Source organism: Somniosus microcephalus, chromosome 33 (genome assembly GCF_052327205.1).
Source record: "Somniosus microcephalus isolate GS21.2 chromosome 33, FLI_Smic_1.0, whole genome shotgun sequence".
Lineage (NCBI taxonomy): Eukaryota > Metazoa > Chordata > Chondrichthyes > Squaliformes > Somniosidae > Somniosus > Somniosus microcephalus.
This window is the reverse complement of record NC_141019.1, coordinates 36,017,188-36,035,525: the sequence shown is the minus strand read 5'-3', so window position 1 is coordinate 36,035,525 and position 18,338 is coordinate 36,017,188. Positions and strand designations below refer to the sequence as shown.

The 18,338-nt window shown below is 52.4% G+C and overlaps 1 protein-coding gene across 1 annotated transcript in view; it reads left to right on the top strand.

The window, feature by feature from the left end:
* Positions 1–18,338, top strand: part of LOC147097166 (prolow-density lipoprotein receptor-related protein 1-like) — a 325,180-nt gene that overhangs the window by 193,436 nt on the left and 113,406 nt on the right. The window contains 3 exon segments of the mRNA XM_085972535.1: positions 1,777–1,908; positions 12,465–12,599; positions 15,706–15,835. Of these exon segments, the coding sequence (XP_085828661.1) occupies positions 1,777–1,908; positions 12,465–12,599; positions 15,706–15,835 (397 nt within the window).

Genomic DNA, 18,338 nt, shown 5'->3' with positions numbered 1-18,338 from the left:
CTGGCTCCAGATTGCCGCCATAAAATATGAATAACCTTATTCTGATTGAGTGGTTGCGGTGAAGGGACTGAGTCGCATTGTTTCGAGCCGGTGATTTATTAATACTGGGGGCGCCGGCTCTGTCGCTCCCTCCGGGAACCAGCCTGACCGCTAACATTGCGGTATTCTGGGAAGGACCTTGCGCTGCACGGTTAGACATCAGCTCCGCGCTGGACTACATAGCCCACTAGCAGCCCAGGGTAAAAAGGAAGAAGTAAGTCGCATTCCTCCAGCGCCTTTCACCACCTCCGGACGTCCCAAAGCGCTTCACAGCCAATTAAGTACTGTTTTTTTTTTGAAGTGTAGTCAATGTAGGAAACGCGGCAGCCAATTTGTGCACAGCAAGCTCCCAGAAACAGCAATGTGATAAATGAACAGATCATTTTTTTAGTAATGTTGGTTGAGGGATAAATATTGGCCCCAGGACAACTCCCCTGCTCTACTTCGAAATAGTGGCCGTTGGAATTTTTACGTCCACTTGAGAGGGCAGATGGGGCCTCGGTTTAACGGCACCTGCGACAGTGCGGCGCTCCCTCAGTACTGCCCCTCCGACAGTGCGGCGCTCCCTCAGTACTGCCCCTCCGACAGTGCGGCGCTCCCTCAGTACTGCCCTTCCGACAGTGCGGCGCTCCCTCAGTACTGCCCTTCCGACAGTGCGGCGCTCCCTCAGTACTGCCCCTCCGACAGTGCGGCGCTCCCTCAGTACTGCCCCTCCGACAGTGCGGCGCTCCCTCAGTACTGGCCCTCTGACAGTGCCTCGGGAATGGGGGGGGTGGCGGGGGGTAGGAAATGAACTGCTGGAACAGGGTCACCAGGTTGGGGCCAGGACGCTGGGGCCCATTTAAAAAGGAACCTGGATGGTGTAATGGGGAAGATGGGGTTGGAGAGGAAATGGGCCGAGTGGCCGACTTCACTCCAGGTAGCCTTCCTGCCGGAAAAATGTTCACATGTTGAGGTCGGGCAAGGAAGGAATCTATCTGGGGCGTGTTGCCCCTCCTGCAGTCGAGCAGCCTGCCGATTCACTTTCAATGGGACGGCCACTAGTCTGATCTATTGAAACTTAAGAATTAGGAGCAGGAGTCGGTCATACGGCCCCTCGAGCCTGCTCCGCCATTCATTAAGATCACAGCTGATCATCGACCTCAACGCCGCTTCCCTGCACTATCTCCATATCCTTTGATTCCCCGGGAGTCCAAAAATCGATCGATCTCAGCCTTGAATATACTCAACGACTGAGCCTCCACAGCCCTCTGGGGTAGAGAATTCCAAAGATTCACCGCCCTCTGAGTGAAGAAATTCCTCCTCATCTCAGTCCTAAATGGCCGACCCCTTATCCTGAGACCCCTGGTTCTAGACTCTCCAGCGACGGGGGCACGAGCCTCTCAGCATCTACCCTGTCAATCCCCCTCAGAATCTTGTCTGTTTCAAGGAGATCACCTCTCATTCTTCTAAAAAAAAAAAAATCCAGAGAGTATCGGTCTGTAGAAAAGCAAGAACGAACTCTCATCTCTCCGGCGCGTTTCACAGCCTCGGGACGTCCCAAAGCGCTTTACAGTCAATGAAGTACTTTTGACGTGTAGTCACTGTTGTAAAGAATGGAAATAGTCAGCGTCTGTAGAATATTAGGATGCGGAGGGGAGTGAGTGGGAATGTGTGAGTTAAGAATGACGTGATCAATGTAACATTTTAATATTCCACATTTGCTGATTTTTTTTTTCTTCCCTGTTCTTCCCCCAGGTGTCGGATCCTTCCTCTTGTACTCTGTCCACGAGGGAATCCGAGGCATTCCGCTGGATCCCAGCGACAAGTCGGACGCCCTCGTCCCTGTCTCGGGGACGTCGCTAGCCGTGGGGATAGACTTCCATGCAGGTAGGCGGGCCGGGCCGAGCCGAGGGAGACGGATCAGGTGGAATCCTGAACTCGCGTGCTGCCGGGGGTGCTTCTTTCGGTGCGCCGGGCGAAGCTGCGCTGTGTCGATAGTGCGCGAGGCGGTCGGAGTCAAAAAACCGTGGAGGGGGGACGGGGTTAATCGGTTAGTTGGTGCAGAGCCTGTAGATTGTAGGAGGAAGTAAGTGTGTGTGTGTGTGAGACCGAGAGCGTGTCGGTGTGTGTGAGAGCGAGGGCGTGTCGGTGTGTGATCGAGAGCGAGAGCGTGTCGGTGTGTGCGAGAGCGAGGGCGTGTCGGTGTGTGATCGAGAGCGAGAGCGTATCGGTGTGTGCGAGAGCGAGGGCGTGTCGGTGTGTGATCGAGAGCGAGAGCGTGTCGGTGTGTGTGAGAGCGAGGGCGTGTCGGTGTGTGATCGAGAGCGAGAGCGTGTCGGTGTGTGCGAGGGCGTGTGCGAGAGCGAGGGCGTGTCGGTGTGCGCGAGAGCGAGGGCGTGTCGGTGTGTGTGAGCGAGGGCGTGTCGGTGTGTGTGAGAGCGAGGGCGTGTCGGTGTGTGTGAGAGCGAGGGCGTGTCGGTGTGTGTGAGAGCGAGGGCGTGTCGGTGTGTGTGAGAGCGAGGGCGTGTCGGTGTGTGTGAGAGCGAGGGCGTGTCGGTGTGTGTGAGAGCGAGGGCGTGTCGGTGTGTGTGTGAGCGAGGGCGTGTCGGTGTGTGCGAGAGCGAGGGCGTGTCGGTGTGTGCGAGAGCGAGGGCGTGTCGGTGTGAGCGAGGGCGTGTCGGTGTGTGCGAGAGCGAGGGCGTGTCGGTGTGTGCGAGGGCGTGAGCGAGGGCGTGTCGGTGTGTGCGAGAGCGAGGGCGTGTCGGTGTGAGCGAGGGCGTGTCGGTGTGTGCGAGAGCGAGGGCGTGTCGGTGTGAGCGAGGGCGTGTCGGTGTGTGTGTGAGCGAGGGCGTGTCGGTGTGTGTGAGAGCGTGTCGGTGTGTGTGAGAGCGAGAGCTCTTATTATTGGTCATATTTGTGTTGAATCTGCTTCTGTCTGGTTTAACTGAACTGTTGGTTTCCCTACATTACGCAGCAACAACACAAGTTTGCGGATGATACCACGGTGGTGATTGGGCAGAAACATGGCAAATGCACTGTAATGTGGATAAAAGCGAGGTTATCCACTTTGGTGGCAAAAACAGGAAGGCAGATTATTATTTGAACGGCAATAGATTGGGAGAAGGGGAAGTGCAACGAGACCTGGGTGTTCTTGTGCACCAGTCGCTGAAGGTAAGCGTGCAGGTGCAGCAGGCGGTTAAGGCAAATGGTACGTTGGCCTTCGTAGCGAGAGGGTTCGAGTACAGGAACGAGGATGTCGTGCTACAGTTGTACAGGGCCTTGGTGAGACCGCACCTTGAGTTTTGGTCGCCTTACCTGAGGAAGGATGTTCTTGCCGTGGAAGGAGTGCAGCGAAGATTCACCAGGCTGATACCTGGGATGGCAGGAATGACGTACGAGGAGAGATTGTGTCGATTGGGCTTATACTCACTGGAGTTTAGAAGATTGAGAGGGGATCTCGTCGAAACCGATAAAATTGTGTCAGGTCTGGACAGACTAGATGCAGAAAGGATGTTTCCGATGGTCGGGGAGTCCAGAACCAGGGGTCACGGTCTAAGGATAAGGGGTAAGCCATTTAGGACTGAGATGAGGAGGAACTTCTTCACCCAGAGAGATATCTGTCCACTGACTGGTGTCTCTCGGTCCCTCTCCCTCAGGGAGATATCTGTCCACTGACTGGTGTCTCTCGGTCCCTCTCTCTCTCGTGGAGATATCTGTCCGCTGACTGGTGTCTCTCAGTGCCTCTCCCTCTCGGGGAGATATCTGTCCGCTGACTGGTGTCTCTCGGTGCCTCTCCCTCTCGGGGAGATGTCTGTCCGCTGACTGGTGTCTCTCGGTCCCTCTCCCTCAGGGAGATACCTGTCCACTGACTGGTGTCTCTCGGTCCCTCTCTCTCAGGGAGATATGTGTCAACTCACTCGTGCCACTCGGTCCCTCTCTCCCATCGCCCCCTGTACCCACTCTCAGAGAGAGAGAGAGAGCCCCCGCCGCCCCCTGTACCCACTCTCTGTGTGTGAGAGAGAGAGAGAGAGCTCCCATCGCCTCCTCTACACTGTCCCGTCAATCACGCCCAAGGCAGGTACAGCAAGGGTTAAAGACAGAGCGAAGCTCCCTCTCCGCCGTCCCGTCAATGACGCCCGGGGCAGGCGCTGCTAGGGTTAAAGGCAGAGGGAAGTCGATGGCGCCCGGGGCAGGCGCTGCAAGGGTTAAAGAGAGAGGGAGGCTCCCTCGACACGGTCCCGGCACTGCAAGGGTTAAAGGCAGAGGGAGGCTCCCCTGGCACTGCAAGGGTTAAAGAGAGAGGGAGGCTCCCTCGGCACTGTCCCGGCACTGCAAGGGTTAAAGAGAGAGGGAGGCTCCCTCGGCACTGTCCCGGCGCTGCAAGGGTTAAAGAGAGAGGGAGGCTCCCTCGGCACTGTCCCGGCACTGCAAGGGTTAAAGAGAGAGGGAGGCTCCCCCGGCACTGCAAGGGTTAAAGGCAGAGGGAGGCTCCCCCGGCGCTGCAAGGGTTAAAGAGAGAGGGAGACTCCCTCGGCACTGTCCCGGCGCTGCAAGGGTTAAAGAGAGAGGGAGGCTCCCCCGGCACTGCAAGGGTTAAAGGCAGAGGGTGGCTCCCCCGGCACTGCAAGGGTTAAAGGCAGAGGGGGGCTCCCCCGGCACTGCAAGGGTTAAAGGCAGAGGGAGGCTCCCCCGGCACTGCAAGGGTTAAAGGCAGAGGGAGGCTCCCCCGGCACTGCAAGGGTTAAAGGCAGAGGGGGGCTCCCCCGGCACTGCAAGGGTTAAAGGCCGAGGGAGGCTCCCCCGGCACTGCAAGGGTTAAAGAGAGAGGGAGGCTCCCTCAGCGCTGCAAGGGTTAAAGGCAGAGGGAGGCTCCCTCGGCACTGCAAGGGTTAAAGGCAGAGGGAGGCTGCCTCGGCACTGCGAGGGTTAAAGGCAGAGGGAGGCTCCCTCGACACTGTCCCGGCGCTGCGAGGGTTAAAGGCAGAGGGAGGCTCCCTCGACACGGTCCTGGCGCTGCGAGGGTTAAAGGCAGAGGGAGGCTCCCCTGGCACTGCAAGGGTTAAAGGCAGAGGGAGGCTCCCCCGGCACTGCAAGGGTTAAAGGCAGAGGGGGGCTCCCCCGGCACTGCAAGGGTTAAAGGCCGAGGGAGGCTCCCCCGGCACTGCAAGGGTTAAAGAGAGAGGGAGGCTCCCTCAGCGCTGCAAGGGTTAAAGGCAGAGGGAGGCTCCCTCGGCACTGCAAGGGTTAAAGGCAGAGGGAGGCTGCCTCGGCACTGCGAGGGTTAAAGGCAGAGGGAGGCTCCCTCGACACTGTCCCGGCGCTGCGAGGGTTAAAGGCAGAGGGAGGCTCCCTCGACACTGTCCCGGCACTGCAAGGGTTAAAGGCAGAGGGAGGCTCCCCCGGCACTGCAAGGGTTAAAGGCAGAGGGGGGCTGTCCTGGCACTGCAAGGGTTAAAGGCAGAGGGAGGCTCCCCCGGCACTGCAAGGGTTAAAGGCAGAGGGAGGCTCCCTCGACACGGTCCCGGCGCTGCGAGGGTTCAATCTAGAGGCCAGCAACTGAGTGCAGCTGAAGGCAGTTAACAAGGGCAAGTGCAGTCATCTGATGAAGCTGCTTCCCCTGCAGTTGGGCTCAGCAAGTCCTGCTTGCAGGGCCTATAACGAGAGGCTCGCCGGTGCGAGCTTGCATGGAGTGCGGCGCTTGGACAGAGTGCCCGGGGTGCCGGGGCGAGGGCGAGGGCGGCTGCTTCAGCGGCAGAGCGGGCCTACAGAGGGCTCCGGAGACCGGGTGAGACTTACTTGACTGGTGGTGTTGAATGAATTGCATTGAAGTGGATTAAAGGGGTGGGTCGTGCCGGGAGAGCCCAGCCCCGTCACGTGCTGCTCTTGCTCTGTGTGGGAATTCCAGTCCGTTCGATTCCAATCGCTTTCTTGGCGTGACAAGTTACATCTTCTGTTGCCAAAGCGTCGGACAACATTCCTGTTTGCTCGCAAAAAGACCGATCTCTCCATACGGTGTATAAACAGATATCTCCCTGAGTGTCTAAATAGATACTTTCATCTAATTTCGATCTACTCTTTTCTTCTCTTTCCTGGTTGTCCCTCTGTTTATGGCAAGCTGTGACATAGTGTGCCGCAAGTGTGATGCCATTTCTCTCTTCCCCTAATATGGTGATTCTTGCCTATGTTTAATAACAAGTCTTGTGAATGGGGTGCTTGTTCTCTGTATTAAGAAGAAGTCTTGTGAATGGGGTGGTTGTTCTCTGTATTAGTAACAAGTCTTGTCATTGCTTGTTTGTTTCTACCTTGAGATAGATGTTGTCACCTCATTGGTAGTGGATGTCAGGTGATTTGTGGTGGCCATCTTTGTTAAGTCTGTGTGTTCCAGTTGTCTTAAGATTAATTACTGACGCAGACTACAAGAATAAAGTTCGACAGGTAGTACGTCTCTTAAGGTGGAACAGGCTTCAGTTCTCTTAAGGTGGAACGGGTTACGTACACCGCGTCGTCAATACCTGCAATCGTGCTGCTAAGGTGTCGTCGTCAAACAGGCAAATACCATCTCTATTTGCTGAGATCGTGACATCTCCTTTTCTTCAAACCAAAGTCTTTTACTTTGAACTAACAACATGTTTTCTTTCTATTAATCTGCATTTGAACTGTAACACTTACTGAACTTACATTCTCATTATCATGATCAAGGTGTTTGAACCTTGCTTTGTGTGTTCACGTGAATGATGTCAAGACACTACAACTTGAAGAAAGTATCATTAGGGGGATAGATAGGGTTCTCTGCAGTCAAGAGCGGGAGTCCCAAAGGCTGTGTTGCCTGCCTGGTGCCAGGGTTAAGGACATCTCTTCTGGGCTGGAAAGAAACTTGGAGTGGGAGGGGGAGGATCCAGTTGTCGTGGTCCATGTTGGTACAAACGACGTAGATAGGACAAGGAAGACGGTTCTGTTAAAGGAGTATGAGCAGCTAGGGGTCAAATTAAAAAACAGAACCTCGAGGGTAATAATCTCTGGGTTATGACCTGAGCCACGAGCGAATTTGGCTAGGATAAATAAAATTAAAGAGTTAAATGCATGGCTCAAAGACTGGTGTGGGAGAAATGGGTTTTGCTTCTTGGGACACTGGCACCAGTACTGGGACAGGAGGGAGCTGTTCTGTTGGGACGGACTCCACTTGGCCAGTGCTGGGACTGGAGTCCTGGCGAATCATATAACTAGGGCTGTAGAGAGGGCTTTAAACTAATTAGTGGGGGTGAGGTTTCTAGAGAGCAAATAATAGAAATGACAACAGAGAAGGTCATAGACTTAGGTAGCAGTGGGGGAATTAAAAAACAGAATGTGTCAGGAAGGGACAGAAGGTATGGAGTAAAAAGTAAAGTACTAAAAAGGGAAAAAACAGGAACTAAGTGTTACAAAACATATTTGAAAGTTCTTTATCTGAATGCACGTAGCATTCGTAACAAAATGAATGAGTTAACGGCACAAATAATGACATATGGGTATGATCTTGTGGCCATTACAGAAACATGGCTGCAGGGTGACCATGACTGGGAATTAAACATACCAGGTTATTTAACAATCAGGAAGGACAGGCAGGAAGGGAGAGGAGGTGGGGTGGCTATGTTAATAAAGGAAGGAATCACTATAATACAAGAAATGATATTGGGTCAAAGGAGCAGGATAGTGAAACAGTTTGGGTGGAGATAAGGAATAATAAGGGGAAAAAAACACTAGTGGGTGTAGTCTATAGGCCTCCGAACAGTTGCAACTCTGTTGGACGGAGTATTAATCAGGAAATAGTTGAGGCTTGTAATAAGGGAACAGCTATAATTATGGGGGATTTTAATTATCATATTAACTGGACAAATCATATTGGGCAGAGCAGCCTTGAGGATGAGTTCATTGAGTGTATTAGGGATGGGTTTCTTGAGCAGTATGTAACTGAACCGACCAGGGGGCAAGCAACCTTAGATTTGGTCCTGTGTAATGAGACAGGATTAATTAAAAATGTCCTAGTAAAGGATCCCCTTGGAATGAGTGACCATAACATGGTTGAGTTCCATATTCAATTAGAGGGTGAGAAGGTTGGATCTCAAACAAGCGTGCTGAGCTTGAATAAAGGAGACTATGAAGGTATGAGAGCGGAATTAATTAGAGTGGACTGGGAAAATAGATTAAAGGGTAAGACGGTACATGACCAGTGGTGTACATTTAAGGAGTTACTTTACAACTTCCAAAAAATATATATTCCACTGAGGAAAAAAGGGTGTAAAAGAAAAGATAGCCATCCGTGGCTAAGTAAAGTAATTAAGGATAGTATCCGACTAAAAACAAGGGCATATAAGGTAGCCAAATCTAGTGGGAGGATGTAAGATTGGGAAGTCTTTAAAAGACAGCAAAAAATAACTCAAAGATTGATTAAGAAAGGGAAGATAGATTATGAAAGTAAATTAGCCAAAAATATAAAAACAGACAGTCAAAGTTTCTATAGTTATATAAAAAGAAAAAGGGTGGCTAAAGTAAATGTTGGTCCCTTAGAGGATGAGACCGGGAAATTAATGGTGGGAAACATGGAGATGGCAAAAACACTGAACAATTATTTTGTCTCAGTCTTTACAGTAGAGGACACTAAGAATATCCCAACACTGGACAAACAGGGGGCTCTAGGGGGGGAGGAACTAAATACGATTAAAATCACAAAGGAAGTGGTACTTGGTAAAATAATGGGACTTCAGCCGGATAAATCCCCTGGACCCGATGGCTTGCATCCCAGGGTCTTGAGGGAAGTAGCGGTAGGGATTGTGGATGCATTGGTAATAATTTTCCAAAACTCACTGGACTCGGCAAAGGTCCCGGCAGATTGGAAAACTGCTAATGTAACACCCTTACTTAAAAAGGGTAGTAGGCAGAAGGCTGGAAACTATAGACCTGTTAGCCTAACATCTGTGGTTGGTAAAATGTTAGAGTCCATTATTAAGGAGACAGTAACGGGACATTTGGATAAACATAATTTAATAGGACAAACTCAGCATGGTTTCATGAAGGGGAAGTCATGTTTGACAAATTTGCTTGAGTTTTTTGAGGAAGTAACATACAGGGTGGATAAAGGGGAACCAGTGGACGTAGTGTATTTAGACTTCCAAAAGGCATTTGACAAGGTGCCACACAAAAGATTATTGCTCAAGATCAAAAATCACGGGATTGGGGGTAATATTCTGGCATGGGTGGAGGATTGGCTCTCTAACAGAAAGCAGAGAGTTGGGATAAATGGTTCGTTCTCAGATTGGCAACCAGTAACTAGTGGTGTTCCGCAGGGGTCGGTGCTGGGTCCCCAACTCTTTGCAATCTATATTAACGATTTGGAGGAGGGGACCGAGTGTAACATATCAAAGTTTGCAGATGATACAAAGATGGGACGGAAAGTAGTGAGTGAGGAGGACATAAAAAACCTGCAAAGGGACATAGACAGGCTAAGTAAGTGGGCAGAGATTTGGCAGATGGAATACAATACTGGAAAGTGTGAGGTTATGCACTTTGGCAGGAAAAATCATAGAGCAAGTTATTATCTTAATGGCAAGAAACTGGAAAGTACTGTAGTACAAAGGGATCTGGGGGTCCTGGTGCACGAAACTCCAAAAGTTAGTATGCAGGTGCAGCAAGTGATTAAGAAGGCCAATGGAATGTTGGCTTTTATTGCTAGGGGGATGGAATATAAAAACAGGGAGGTATTGCTGCAGTTGTACAAGGTATTGGTGAGACCGCACCTGGAATACTGCATACAGTTTTGGTGTCCGTACTTAAGAAAAGACACACTTGCTCTCGAGTCAGTACAAAGAAGGTTCACTCGGTTAATCCCGGGGATGAGGGGGTGGTCACATGAGGAGAGGCTGAGTAGATTGGGACTCTACTCATTGGAGTTCAGAAGAATGAGAGGCGATCTTATTGAAACATATAAGATTGTGAAGGGGCTTGATCGGGTGAATGCGGTGAGGATGTTCCCAATGATGGGTGAAACTAGAACTAGGGGGCATAATCTTAAAATAAGGGGCTGCTCATTCAAAACTGAGATGAGGAGAAACTTCTTCACTCAGAGGGTGGTAGGTTTGTGGAATTTGCTGCCCCAGAAAGCTGTGGAAGCTACATCATTAAATAAATGTAAAACAGAAATAGATAGTTTCCTAGAAGTAAAGGGAATTAAGGGTTACGGGGAGCGGGCAGGAAATTGGACATGAGTCTAGGTTCGGAATGGTCATGGCCCTGTGGGTAGTGGAGTGGGCCCAGGGGCCGTGTAGCCTTGTTCTGCTCCTACTGTGTTCGGGGTGTGTGAGAGCGAGGGCGTGTCGGTGGGTGCGAGAGCGAGGGCGTGTCGGTGTGTGCGAGGGCGTGTCGGTGTGTGCGAGAGCGAGGGCGTGTCGGTGTGTGCGAGAGCGAGGGCGTGTCGGTGTGTGCGAGGGCGTGTCGGTGTGTGCGAGGGCGTGTCGGTGTGTGCGAGGGCGTGTCGGTGTGTGCGAGGGCGTGTCGGTGTGTGCGAGGGCGTGTCGGTGTGTGCGAGGGCGTGTCGGTGTGTGCGAGGGCGTGTCGGTGTGTGCGAGGGCGTGTCGGTGTGTGCGAGGGCGTGTCGGTGTGTGCGAGGGCGTGTCGGTGTGTGCGAGGGCGTGTCGGTGTGTGCGAGGGCGTGTCGGTGTGTGCGAGGGCGTGTGCGAGAGCGAGGGCGTGTCGGCGTGTGCGAGAGCGAGGGCGTGTGTGTGATCGGTGTCTCTCCCTCGCACCGTGTGTGTGTGATCTGCGTTGACGTAAGAAAACTACAAGGCACTTGGTCTAAGCGTTAAACAAAGCTTAATCAACTGTTTTACAACATAGAGGTCTAGTTGTGTCCTTCACTAGTTCCTGTTAAGAATGTCCTGCGCAAGCTGGGCCCGTGCCCGAGTATAAATATACTCTCCCTGGAAAGCACCACCCGTAGGCCGCTCAGTATTGTTTCATAAGTCTTTCTTTCATGAATGACCGATTCATGTCAGGTGTCGCTCCCTCGCGCCGTGTGTGTGATCGGCGTCGTTCCCTCGCGCCGTGTGTGTGTGATCGGCGTCGCTCCCTCACGCCGTGTGTGTGTTCTCAGTGTCACGCCCTCACTCTGTCTGTTCTGAGCGGGTTGTCTCCTCGTTGCATTCCGCTGTCCCTTTACTACAGTGCAGTGTTTTGCTTCATTGTCCCACTCCCCTGATTTGTAATTTACAGTATCACTGTGACGAAAGTCCTTTTGACGCATGGCATCTCCCACGGCTCAGAGCGTCCCCATAACGCTGGTATAATTTCCTGGGGCTCTCATCGACACCATCTCCAACACGCTCCTTCCCACTCGTGTCCTAACTCGCACCGAGTCCCGGTCACCCATCACCCCCTGTGCTCGCCGACCGACACTGGCTCCCAGTCCAGCAACACCTCGATTTAAAAATTCTCATCCTCCTGTTCAAATCCCTCCACGGTCTCCTCACTCCCCCTCCCTATCTCTGTAACCTCCTCCAGCCCCTACACCCCTCCCTATCTCTGTAACCTCCTCCAGCTCCCTACAACCCTCCCTATCTCTGTAACCTCCTCCAGCCCCTACAACCCTCCCTATCTCTGTAACCTCCTCCAGCCCCTACAACCCTCCCTATCTCTGTAACCTCCTCCAGCTCCTGACAACCCTCCCTATCTCTGTAACCTCCTCCAGCCCCCTACAACCCTCCCTATCTCTGTAACCTCCTCCAGCCCCTACACCCCTCCCTATCTCTGTAACCTCCTCCAGCTCCCTACAACCCTCCCTATCTCTGTAACCTCCTCCAGCCCTCTACAACCCTCCCTATCTCCGTAACCTCCTCCGCCCCCTACAACCCTCCCTATCTCTGTAACCTCCTCCAGCCCCTACACCCTCCCTATCTCTGTAACCTCCTTCAGACCCTACAACCCTCCGAGAACTCTGCGTTCCTCCAATTCTGGCCACTTGCGCACCCCATCCCCCCGATTTCCACCGCTCCACCATTGGCGGCCGTGCCTTCAGCCGCCTGGGCCCCGAGCTCTGGAATTCCCTCCCTAAACCTCTCCGCCTCTCTCTCTCCTCCTTTTAAGACGCTGCTTAAAACCTCCCTCTTTGACCAAGCTTTTGGTCACCTGTCCTAATATCTCCTGATGTGGCTCTGGGGCAGATTTTGTCCGATTTATGCTCCTGTGAACCGCCTTGGGGCATTTTACTACGTTAAAGGCACGGTATAAATGGGAGTTGTTTCCCAGAAAAAGTATTTGCCGCTGATTCACCTCATTGCTGCAGGTGGAACCTTCCTGCTCTGTCGCTTCCCTTCCGTGCCTTGCGACGACGTCTCCGGAGGTCCACCAGTTCCATTTTAACTTTTGTCTTCCTCCCCTCCCACCCACCCACCCACCACCCCAAATCCACCTCACAGAGAACGACACCATCTATTGGGTCGACATGGGACTGAGCACCATCAGCAGAGCCAAGCGAGATCAGACCTGGAGAGAGGACGTGGTGACGAACGGAATCGGGCGGGTCGAAGGGATTGCTGTGGATTGGATTGCAGGTGAGAACGGGAATGGGGGGGTGCTGCTTGTGCGCTGCTCTTAAATCCCATGCGGGCACGCTTGGTCGCCTTAAGGCGCTTTTAAGAAAGTAAGAAATAGAAGCAGGAGTCGGCCATTCGGCCCCTCGAGCCTGCTCCGCCATTTAATGAGATCATGGCTTATCATCCAAACTCAGTACCCTGTCCCTGCTTTCTCCCCATATCCCTTGATCCCTTTAGCCTTAAGAAATAAATCCAACTCCTTCTTGAATATATTTAATGAATTGGCCTCAACTGCCTTGTGTGGTAGAGAATTCCACAGATTCACCACTCTCTGGGTGAAGAAATTCCTCCTCCTCTCTGTCCTAAAGGGCTTACCCCTTATCCTTAGACTGTGACCCCTGGTTCTGGACTCCCCCCGCCATCGGGAACATCCTTCCTGCATCTAGTCTGTCCAGTCCTGTCAGAATTTTATAAGTTTCAATGAGATCCCCTCTCATTCTTCTAAACTCGAGTGAATATAAGCCCAATCGACCCAATCTCTCCTCATACGTCATTCCTGCCATCCCAGGTATCAGCCTGGTGAATCTTCGCTGCACTCCCTCCATGGCAAGAACATCCTTCCTCTGATAAGGCAAACAAAACTGCACACAATACTCAAGGTGTGGTCTCACCAAGGCCCTGTACAACTGCAGCAAGACATCCTTGCTCCTGTACTTGAATCCTCTCTCTACGAATGCCAACATACCATTTGCCTTCCTAACCGCCTGCTGCACCTGCATGCTTACCTTCAGCGACTGGTGCACAAGGACTCAACAGCTGAGCCTCCACAGCCCTCTGGGGCAGAGAATTCCAAAGATTCACCACCCTCTGAGTGAAGAAATTCCTCCTCACCTCAGTCCTAAATGGCCGACCCCTTATCCTGAGACTGTGACCCCTGGTTCTCGACTCTCCAGCCGGGGGGGAAACAGCCTCTCAGCATCTACCCTGTCAATCCCCCTCAGAATCGTGTATGTTTCAATGAGATCGCCTCTCGTTCTTCTACATCCAGAGAATCTAGACCCATTCTACACAATCTCTCCTCGTCAGACAACCCCTCTCATCCCAGGGATCAATCTAGTCAACCTTCGTTGCACCCGCCTCTAAGGCAAGTATATCCTTGCTTAGATAAGTTGTAGCGGGCCATATCTTGCTTGGAGCGAGGCATCTCGCGGCCGGCGCGCACCGTCAGTTAGGCTTTTTCCCCGCACCCCTCAGCTCGAATATAATTTGCCGCCTATCTTGCTGGAAGTGCGAGCTGATGATGAGGGAGGGAGGGAGGGCAATGGGGCCATCCGGGACCTCGGTCAGTGACCGGACCAGCAGTCTTAACTCCTGAGCCAAATGAGATTTGAGGGTTGAGAAAGAAACAGAGGAGTGAGGGAGAAGGGGACAGGATGAATTAGATTAAAATTGGGTACAGTGAGAAAGGGAGAGCGGGAGAGAGAGACGAGATGGGAACATTGACACCAAAGCGTGACAACAGGAAGTGAGGACTTGTGCGTGTAACAATCATCACAGCCCCAGGACATCGCTGCAGGAGTTCCTCAGGGCAGTGTCCAAGGTCCAACCATCTTCAGCTGCTTCATCCACGACCTTCCCGCCAACATAAGGTCAGAAATGGGGATGTTCGCTGATGACTGCACAGTGCTCAGCGCCATTCGCAACTCCTCAGATAATGAAGCAGTCCGTGGCCGCATGCAACAAGACCTGGACGACGTTCAGGCTCGTGCTGATAAGTGGCAGGTAACATTCGCGCCACACAAGTGCCAGGCAATGACTATCTCCAACAAGCGAGAGTCTAACCACTGCCCCTTGACAGTCAATGGCATTATCATTGCCGAATCCCCCACCATCAACGTCCTGGGGGTCACCATTGACCAGAAACTTACTGGACCAGCCACATAAATACTGTGGCAACAAGTTCAGGTCAGAGGCTGGGTATTCTGCGGCGAGTGTCTCACCTCCTGACTCCCCAAAGCCTTTCCACCATCTACAAGGCACAAGTCAGGAGTGTGATGGAACACTCTCCACTTGCCTGGATGAGTGCAGCTCCGACAACACTCAAGAAGCTCGACACCATCCAGGACAAAGCAGCCCGCTTGATTGGCACCCCATCCACACCACCTTAAACATTCACTGCCTCCACCACCGGCGCACTGTGGCTGCAGTGTGTACCATCTACAAGATGCACTGCAGCAACTCGCCAAGGCTTCTTCGGCAGCACCTCCCAAACCCGCCACCTCTACCACCTTGAAGGACAAAGGCACCTCCAAGTTCCCCTCCAAGTCACACACCACCCCGACTTGGAAATAGATCGGCCGTTCCTTCATCGTGGCTGGGTCAAAATCCTGGGACTCCCTCCCTAACAGCGCTGTGGGAGCACCTTCACCACACGGACTGCAGCGGTTCAAGAAGGCGGCTCACCACCACCTTCTCAAGGAGCGATTAGGGATGGGCAATAAATGCCGGCCTTGCCAGCGACGCCCACATCCCAGGAACGAATTTTTTAAAACTAGCACAGAGCAGTTGGCCCAATGGTCTGCATCTGTGCTGTAAATTCGATGTAATGGGTCAGTGGGTGACCTGATAGAGGTCTTTAAGATTATGAAGGGGTTTCGACAGGGTGGACGTAGAGAAGATGATTCCACTCGTGGGGGAGACCAGAACTAGGGGCCATCAATATAAGACAGTCACTAATAAATCCCATCGGTAATTCAGGAGAAACTTCTTTACCCAGAGAGTGGTGAGAATGTGGAACTCGCTACCACAGGGAGTGGTGGAGGCGAATAGTATCGATGCCTTTAAGGGGGAAGCTGGATAAACACACGAGGGAGAAGGGAATAGAAGGGTATGTTGATAGGGTGAGATGGAGAGGGTTTTCCGTGCTGTGAAATTCGATGTTAGCGGCCTTTCATTTGGGTTTAAGCTTGGCTGTGTCTCGGAAGTGATGAGTATTTGAGATGTTTTTTGTTGCAGTATGACCATATTAAGAAGTTTATTCCGGCACGCAAATTTATTTATTTTTAAAAATGTCATTGTCACAACATCTCGTGTGTGTATTTTTCTTTCTCTCGTGTTTTTTCAGGCAATATTTACTGGACGGACCAAGGGTTCGACGTCATTGAAGTGGCCAGGCTGAATGGGTCTTTCCGATACGTCGTCGTGTCACAGGGGCTGGATAAGCCGCGAGCCATCACCGTTCATCCGAAGAAGGGGTAATGTCCCGAAACCTCCAGCCACTAGAAACAGTTGCTCCCTCTCTCTGCTCTGACCAATCCCCACGTAATTCTGAACACCTCTGTTAAATCTCCCCTTAACCTTCTCTGCTCGAAGGAGAACAATCCCAGCTTCTCCAGTCTCTCCACGTCACTGAAGCTCCTCATCCCCTGGTACCATTCTGGTCAATCTCCCCCTTAACCTTCTCTGCTCTAAGGAGAACAATCCCAGCTTCTCCACGTCACTGAAGTCCCTCATCCCCTGGTACCATTCTGGTCACTCTCCCCCTTAACCTTCTCTGCTCGAAGGAGAACAATCCCAACTTCTCCAGTCTCTCCACGTCACTGAAGCTCCTCATCCCCTGGTACCATTCTGGTCAATCTCCCCCTTAACCTTCTCTGCTCTAAGGAGAACAACCCCAGCTTCTCCAGTCTCTCCACGTCACTGAAGCTCCTCATCCCCTGGTACCATTCTGGTCAATCCCCCCCTTCACCTTCTCTGCTCATCGTGCCTGTGCCGGCTCTGTGAACGAGCTCTCCAATTAGTCCCACTCCCCCCTGCTCTTTCCCCCGTAGCCCTGTGAATTTTTCCCCTTCAAGTATTTATCCAATTCCCTTTTGAAAGTTACTATTGAATCTGCTCCCACCGCCCTTTCAGGCAGCGCGTTCCAGATCACAACAACTCGCTGCGTAAAAAACATTCTCCTCATCTCCCCCTCTGGTTCTTTTACCGATTATCTTCAATCTGTGTCCTCTGGTTACCGACCCTCCTGCCACTGGAAACAGCTTCTCCCTCTCCGCTCGTATCAAAACCCTTCATGATTTTCAACACCTTGATTTAGTTTCCCCTTAACCTTCTCTGCTCTAAGGAGAACAACCCCAGCTTCCCCAGCCTCTCCACGTCACTGAAGTCCCTCATCCCCTGGTACCATTCTGGTCAATCTCCCCTTAACCTTCTCTGCTCTAAGGAGAACAACCCCAGCTTCTCCAGTCTCTCCACGTAACTGAAGTCCCTCATCCCCTGGTACCATTCTGGTCAATCTCCCCCTTAACCTTCTCTGCTCTAAGGAGAACAATCCCAGCTTCTCCAGTCTCTCCACGTCACTGAAGTCCCTCACCCCCTGGTACCATTCTGGTCAATCTCCCCCTTAACCTTCTCTGCTCTAAGGAGAACAACCCCAGCTTCTCCAGTCTCTCCACGTAACTGAAGTCTCTCATCCCCTGGTACCATTCTGGTCAATCTCCCCCTTAACCTTCTCTGCTCTAAGGAGAACAACCCCAGCTTCTCCAGTCTCTCCACGTAACTGAAGTCTCTCATCCCCTGGTACCATTCTGGTCAATCTCCCCCTTAACCTTCTCTGCTCTAAGGAGAACAACCCCAGCTTCTCCAGTCTCTCCCTGTAACTGAAGTCCTTCATCCCCTGGTACCATTCTGGTCAATCTCCTCTGCGCCCTCTCCAAGGCCCTTGACATCCTTCCTAAAGTGCGGCGCCCAGAATTGGAACACCATTCTCCAGCCAAGGCCGAACCAGCGATTTGTAAAGCTTTAGCAGAACTGCTTCGCTTTTGCACTTGATGCCTCTTATTTAGCAAGCCCAGGATCCCGTACGCTTTATTTTAACAGTTTTACCGACGTTTGTCCTGCCGCCTTCAAATTAAAACCGTGTCCTTTGTAATCCCACGCCAGCTGTAACCTAGGTGCTCGCAGAGTTCCGATTGTCTCGCCCTGCCAATTGCCGCTAAGTCGGCGAGGGTAGGGAATATAACCCCAAGATCGGAGCCTCGTATTCGGCCCATGTGTTACTCCCCCCTCCTGTTTCCTCCTGTCCTCCGACTTGGGGCCCTTTGTGCATCCTTCCCACTGTTTTTTTACCCCTTTATTGATGTCACAGTTTCAGCCCCCACTCTCGGGAACCCGCCCCCAAACTCCCTAAACCCCTTCTGTTCTCCACCTCGTTTCGTTTGACCGAGTTTTGGATCACCTCTCCTAACTCTCGTCCCTGGCTTGTTCGGTTGTGCCTCTCAACCCTGGGGTTTACACCTTCCCCTCCGCCCCCCACCCCCCCCGCCTTGCTCTTGTCTACGCTGCCTCCTGCCTCCCCCCAACTTCCAGGGGGTCACCATTGACCAGCCACACAAATACTGTGGCTACCAGAGCAGGCCAGAGGCTGGGAATTCTGCGGCGAGCGTCTCACCTCCTGACTCCCCAAAGCCTTTCCACCATCTACAAGGCATAAGTCAAGGAGTGTGATGGAACACTCTCCACTTGCCTGGATGAGTGCAGCTCCAACAACACTCGAGAAGCTCGACACCATCCAGGACAAAGCAGCTCGCTTGATGGGCACCCCATCCAGCACCTTAAACATTCACTCCCTCCACCACCGGCGTACCGTGGCTGCAGTGTGTACCATCTACAAGATGCACTGCAGCAACTCGCCAAGGCTTCTTCGGCGGCAGCACCTCCCAAACCCGCGACCTCTTCCACCTAGAAGGACAAGGGCAG